General features: G+C 56.1%; 1 protein-coding gene across 1 annotated transcript; it reads right to left on the bottom strand.

Annotated features, from left to right (window-relative positions):
- Nucleotides 1–234: 234 nt before the first annotated feature.
- Nucleotides 235–5,868, bottom strand: SHISA2 (shisa family member 2). The gene is made up of 2 exons (XM_004577575.2): nucleotides 4,789–5,868; nucleotides 235–853 (listed from the first exon to the last, which is right to left on the bottom strand). The coding sequence occupies exons 1-2, from the start codon at nucleotides 5,120–5,122 to the stop codon at nucleotides 300–302; spliced, it is 888 nt and encodes a 295-aa protein (XP_004577632.2). The 5' UTR covers nucleotides 5,123–5,868; the 3' UTR covers nucleotides 235–299.
- Nucleotides 5,869–6,716: the final 848 nt, after the last annotated feature.

Genomic DNA, 6,716 nt, shown 5'->3' with positions numbered 1-6,716 from the left:
ACAGTTTACAAAATTCTGCTTGAAACACCACACCTCCAGGGCACTTAAGGGCTCAGGCATCTGTCCCATACTCCTTGCAACAGCGCAGCGCGGCCAGGGCTATCTTTCCTTCTTGCACCAGTGTGAGAAAACCACACGCAGAGAAGCTAACCCAGAGTCACTTCCAGACAGAATGGAACACAGGAAGCCATCCGAAAGAGACGCGCTGCAGACATGCCACCGACAGGCCTGGGCCTCCCCCTCAAACTCCACTCCTGTTTGCTCTCCATCTCACCAAGAAATTCAGTGGACACCACGAACTATACGGTCACCGCCGGGTACATCTTCTGTTCGCTGTTGGTGTGGGGGAAGGAGGGCTGGATCTGCCGGTAACCAGGCTGCAGGCCGTCCATGAAAGGGGGCACGGGTGTCACGGGCACAGAGTCATGCTGCACTGGGTACCCCACGAATGGGGGATGCAGGTACTGCCCTTGGTGTGGCACGATCTGGGTGGCCTGCTGGCAGTTCAGCACGGAGAAATTGGTGGGCATGTTGACATAAACATTGTTCATGGCACCTTCAGGCAAGCAGCAGTTGGTCTGTGACCTTGTCGGGGGTGCCCGGGCCCCAGAGTTGGCGCTGGAGCTGGAACTGGCAGCAGTGCTGGACTGGCGGGAGGAAGACCCCCGTGACGTGCTGGCGCTTGGGATCATGGGGATGGTCTCCATCAAGCGGTTGCCACTGGGGGCTCGGCTCTGTTGGGGCTCCTGTTTCGGCCTCAGGCACCTGCAGCAACAGGCAGCCACCAGCGACCCCAGGATAATGAAGGCCACAAACACGGAGCCGACGATGAGGAAGGGCACATAGATGGGCACTGAAGGAAAGAACAGAAACATAATGTTGGGATTCATGGCAGGGAGTATAGGAAAAATGGGTGCCCAGCAGGGGCGCAGACAGAGAGCAAGGATGGGCTGGTTTGTGTACATGTTAGCAGCCACGGGATACGCCATACCCTGTGCCAGGGACAGGGACCCAGACTCAAAAGGCACACCCTATCACATCCCCAGAAGGAAAACTTTTTATCTTGGGTTAGACTCACCAGCTATATTACTGATGGATAGATACACAACTTGGCACAAGGAGGGCTTAAGGTGATAAGATCAGCCAGCACTGTGGCTCAACAGGTTAATCCCCCACTTTCAAGTGCCAGCATCCCATATAGGTGCCGGTTCAAATCCTGGATCAAATCCACGTCTGACCCAGCAAAAGCTTATGGCCTGGAAAAGCAGCAGAGGATGGCCCAAATCCCTGGCACCCTGCACACCCACTCAGGAGCCCTGGAGGAAGCTTCTGGTTAGGGATCAGCACAGCTCTGGCCATGGCAGCCTTTTGGGGAGTCAAACAGTGGATGGGGGATCTTTCTCTCACTGTCTCTCCTTTTCTTTATAAAACTGCCTTTGTAATAAAAAACAAAAAACAAAAAACACCATGATGATTCTAAAATTCCTACACCACCAGACCCCTCAAACGGAAGGCTGCCCTTAACAGAGAGCTGTGGGAACCGCTTAGTAATGAGGAACTAAGCTACTTTACAGTCTTTTTCCTCACTCTAGGAAGTGATTTACATTCCTTGCAAACTTCCTTTTGACTTCGTTTAGTAACTTCTTTTTCCATAGGCAAGAGAAATCAAAAATAAAAAGTCAGCCTCTGAGCTTCCGCTTGATGTAGGAGGCCCAAGAGGACCAGGAAGAGACCAAGAATTCCACACACCCTTGACAGCTGTGTGCAGGGAAAGCTGTGCCTGGCAAGAGGCCCTGCATGATAGAGTGGTAGGCGGCCAGCAATGAGAATGTACCGGAGCAGGCATTGGTCAACACTGTTAAGACACCACTAGACATATTTGCATCCTATAATGCACAGCCTGCCTTCAAATCCCAGCTCCACTCTCCATTCCAGTTTCCCAGTAGAGCACCTCGAAGAAGCAGCAGTTGATACTGGCTCAAGGACTTGGGTCCCTGTCACCCATGTGGGAGATCCGGATGGAGCACCCAGTTCCTGGGTTCCACCTGACCCAGCCCTGGCTGTTGTGGACATTTGGGGAGTAAAGCAGTGGAGGCAGTAAAGCAATGGATGGAGGGTCTCTATCTTTCAAGTAAATAAAATCAGTGCAAAATTCTTAAAACAATGCTTAGAAAAGGAAACAATGCTCTGAGAAGAAGAAATATCATAAGCCATTAAGATATTTGTTCCAGGATCAAGAGAGCTGGGGAGAGGTACCCAGGGAAAAACAGGGTGCCTGATATCATAGTTAAGTCCAAGTGGCGGGCAGAGAACTTCACTAAAGGTCTGTATAGCAGAAAACGTCATAGTTAACATTCGCTAGCAGGGCTGGGGCTGTGGTGCGGCTTGATAATCCAGCCCTGGTGAGGAGACGAGCATCCTATACTGAAGCACCTGTTTGAATCCCAGCTGCTCTGCTTCCCATCTAGCTTCCCGCTGAATCATCTGCAAAAGCCATGTGGGGCATCAGCCTGGAGTCCCTGGCTCCTGCCTTCCTCCTGGATCAGCCCCAGCTGTTGCAGCCAGTGGGCGCGTGAGTTAGCAGTTGGAACAGTCTTACCCTGTCAGTCACCCTGTCTTCCAAATAAAAAGAAAACAAAAAGTAAAAAAACAGGCTGTAAATAAGTTTATGGCAGCAGCAAACTTTCTGTTAAAATTATTCTCTTTACAAGAAGATTTAAGAGCCAGGAGATGGCACTTGTAAGCATTGGACAGGTGGGACTGGAAGGGCAGTTTCTATGTGTCCGCTCCAGGACGTGGTCCTGTCCCATCTCCCCAACCACTTGACTTACATCCTGAAGGACCAGGACTGCCTGGATCTTAGTGGTCCTGACATAGCATGGTGCCAGCACCCAGTCAGAGGGGCAGCAAGTCTGGAAGGAGCCCGCCTTTGCGGTCGGACCCCAGAAATCCCTTTGACTCTCTTGCAGAGGAGCAGGGCTCTTTAATTACACTTCTTTAGACAGTTCCAGTATTCTGGGAGTTAGTGTTTTTACAGGATACTACTATATGGAATCACAGACAAATGATGCCTTTTAAGTAAAACGTGTATAGATATTTAACTAAGGGCTAAGTGTTAGTGCTGAACAGAGCAAGTTCTATATATAGCAGCCCGTTAGCAGGTGCAAATACGGCTACAGTCTCCAGCACAGCTGGGTCCCCGCCATGGTCCTGCCTAATTATACCATTACTGCAGGCTAACTACAGAACCGGAGTAGGAGAGGCAGAGTGGGGCGGGGGGGGGGGGGCGGGGGAGAGGCTTATCCTTACATTTGCTATAAATATTTTATCCTCAAAATTAAGATACCAGCCTTAAATATGTTACCAGGAGGTTAAAAACAAAAAGTAAAACATAAAAATATAATTTTTTAAAATTCCAAACATGACAGGGGAAAAAAAAACCCACCTAGCTGAAACCAGTCTCAGTTCCCATAATGAGTTCTGGGGAGAAATAACTGTTCTCTTTCCAGGATTTTTAATTGGAAGTGTAAATAACTACACAGAGCTAAAGAATGCAGCACTACTATACGCCTTGGGCAGCCTTAATTAGGCATGCCCTTCTTCCTTCGAGAGGAGACCTGAAAGGCTTAGGGATTTTAGGGAAAGAAGTTGAAAAGCAGAATGAAGTCGGCGTCCCCGCCCAGCGCACAGTGTCACCAGAAGTCTGCCGCCCGCCGAGGCGTCCAAAGCCATCCCAACTTTTTAAAGAGATCATTAACTAGTCTTACTTCACAGACATCTCATTGTAGCAGTTCAGGCACTGGCTCCCTTCCCCAGGTTTTCTTCCTGGGCCACACACCCTGCAAGGCTCAGCTTGCGGTTTAAGGTGGCATCTTTGCTGGAACTGCCCTCAGTTCTCCACTCTTTCCATCTAAGGCAGCCAAACAATAACAGCTGCCTGATGCGAAAAGGTTTGACCGCACAGAGGGCTCTGAGGACAGTGCCTCCAAGCAGCCCCCCACCCCCAGGACACAGCGCTGGCAACAAGAACCCACTTCAAGCCAGTGCTCAGGCCCCTGCGCTCGGGCCCCTGGCCCTGAGTCCTCCAGTCCTCCAGTCCCTCTGGACTGCATAAAAAGGAGAAGCCGCCCCCGCGCTCGGGGACATACTTGCCATTTTACCTGCACTTCTCCCAGCCACTGCCCTAGACGCGCACACGGAGCCACTGGTGCAGTGTCTCCGGGAGGCGCCCTGTCGGGCTTTCTCAGTTGCAAGTTCTTCCCGTCTTTGTTTATTTTCCAACTCTGACTTTGGCCGTTTGGAAAAGCACACAATTTTAAGGGCGTGGGGAGGTGGGGAGCTGTCCGAATCACAAAGAGCAAGGCTGAGCACAGCGTTGTCGATGTCACACCTACTAAGTCTGGCGTGTAGATAGAGCCACACAGAAGCGGAAAGGTGCTGCTGGGGGTCTCCAAGGAGTCCCAATTCCCCTCCCTGGGAGGAGGGGTGTTAGCTGGCTTTGGAGAGTATACCACCCACAGGCAAGCCCCAAGGAGCCGTCTTCTACCATACTCGCATACTTCCTATAGGGAAAGGTGACATCAGAGGGGCACAGACAGCGAAAAGTGGGCTACACCGCCCCAGCGGGTGGTTTCCTTGGGGAAGAATTCACACCTGCCCATCTCTAGGAGACAGCCGGCGATGCTGAGCCCCAGCGCGGTCCACGGGTGCCCCAGTGGGTAAACTCTCCGACGGCCCCCATTCTTCTGCCCTGCCTCTCGCCCTGCTGGTTCGCACCAGCAGCCTTACCTGCAGAGCCGTCGGGGCCGTCTTTGTCCGCGCGGCCAGGCTCGCCAGCGCCCTGCTGGCGGTCGTTGTCGCAGCCGCCCTGGTCCAGGCGCGCCTCAGCGCTGGAGCAGCAGTAGCGCAGCGCACAGCTGCCGCAGCAGATGGTGGCGTCGCCGCCGTCGAAGCGCTCGGGGCACTGGAAGCCGATGCGCCAGACGCCCTGCGCGTCCAGCCAGCCGTGGCAGTACTCGCCGCTGGCCTGCGCCCCCGCCGCCAGCAGCGCAGCCAGCAGCAGCTGCAGCAGCGAAGCGGCGTTCCGAGAGGAGGCGGCGGACGAGCGGCGTTCGCTCCACATGGCCCCACTTCGGGCACGGGCGGCGCGTCTCCAGACGGCGCGGGGTGCTCTCCAAGTCTCCGCGCCTCGGCGTTGCCGGTGCCTTCCGCGCCGCTTTCTGCACCAGCTACCCTTCTCTGCCTCGACGTCAGGGTGCAGAGCCCGGAGGAGTCCTAAGCCATCCCCTTCTCCAGCCGGATGGCCACGTACCCTTGTTTCGGGCAGCCTTTTCTGAGTGGCACTCGCTGATGGAACTGTTGGGCTGCAGTCAGAAGAGGATGCCGGGGGCTGCCACCCCACAGCCCCTGAAGGCTCCACTCGCGACAGGACCGAGCCGACGACAGCAGCTGAGGACTTGGACTCGGGTCGCTGCTGCGGGTTTGAGCCTCTGGGTCTCGCGCGCGAGTTCGGACGCGTCTCGTTTCCTTTATTCCACTCTGGGGCGGTGAGCAGCGGCGAAAGCGGCAGGCAGCGCGCGCAGGGCTGCGGGCAGCAAGTGCAGCGGCCAGCAGCGCTCAGCCTCCTCGGCTCCGAGCTTGGTCCGCATGGCTCGGGCCACGAAACCCGCGCAGCCCTGGCGGCTGCAAGCCCCGATACTCGGCTCGGCGGGGCCGACGGTCAATCCTCGCAGCGCACGCCGGCCGGGGCTGTCCGGAGAGCGTCCCTCCGCAGTCCCGGGAGCTGCCCGGCTGGCGGCGGTCGGTCGCGGTTACTACTGCTGGGCGCCGGTCCAGGAGGGCTGCGTTCCCCGGCTCAGCTCCTCCGCCTCCCCCAGCTGCAGAGTGGTCTCTAGGGCGCCGGGCAGCCTGTATCGGGGCTTCCCCTCCGGCCCTTGCTGCTGCGCCCTCGGGAGGTGTGCGCTCAGGGTAGCCTCCCACGGAAGTTTCAGTCCTTGGGGCTACGGGAGAAGCCGACGCGGCAGTCACCCGCAGCGCGTCTTCACCCGGTGCCAGGCCAGCTCCGACTGCGCTCGTAGTGGCGCCGCGCTGTGCTCTTAAGAGGGGCCGGCGGCTCCCTGGCGCGCATGCGTGCTGCGCGGGCTTCCCTCCGCCCCTGGACTAGCCAAGGTGCCCAGGAGCACACAGCTTGTCCGACCCAGATCCAAGAGAGAGTTGTGGCCCTGGGCAGGATGCTCCCGGCTGCAGCGGGCGTGGGAGAAGACTTGACTCTCGCCACAAGAGAACAGCAACAGTAACAAATGCCAACTAAACTTGCTTTCGGTGTGATTGCCAAAACTTCGTAACATGTTACCGAGAATGATGTGGCCAAGTGGTGCACGCTCTCTCCCGGGTCCAGCAGTGGATGTCCTGGTCAAAGTTGTTGCCAGACTCCCGTGGAGGGATGGGGAGTCAGGTGTTTGTGACCCTGTTCGAGTGCCTGGGTGCGCCCCAGGCTCCTGCAGCAAGGTGGCGTGAAGGGGGTTCTGTGGGAACCTCACCAATTTGGCCACGATCCTGCCGGTGACTTGCGGGTGTCCCTCTTTTTCTGTGTTCGGGGGTGGCGATGCCTAACACTCCAGGGGAGAGATGCACGCGTCCCACACTTGTCCTTAGTGGTTTAGACAGCTGCGGTCAGGAAACAAGCCTAGACAGAGCAGGAATCCGGCCTGGATGAA

The sequence above is a fragment of the Ochotona princeps genome, chromosome 12, assembly GCF_030435755.1.
Source record: "Ochotona princeps isolate mOchPri1 chromosome 12, mOchPri1.hap1, whole genome shotgun sequence".
Lineage (NCBI taxonomy): Eukaryota > Metazoa > Chordata > Mammalia > Lagomorpha > Ochotonidae > Ochotona > Ochotona princeps.
This window is presented reverse-complemented; position numbering and strand designations above follow the sequence as displayed.

What these genes read in the sequence shown, in the direction of transcription:
- SHISA2 (XM_004577575.2), bottom strand. Translation starts at nt 5,122, where the DNA reads ATGTGGAGCGAACGCCGCTCGTCCGCCGCCTCCTCTCGGAACGCCGCT. An exon ending in CGGCCCCGACGGCTCTGCAG is followed by an intron (nt 854 to 4,788) that starts GTAAGGCTGCTG and finishes TCTTTCCTTCAG; the next exon opens with TGCCCATCTATGTGCCCTTC.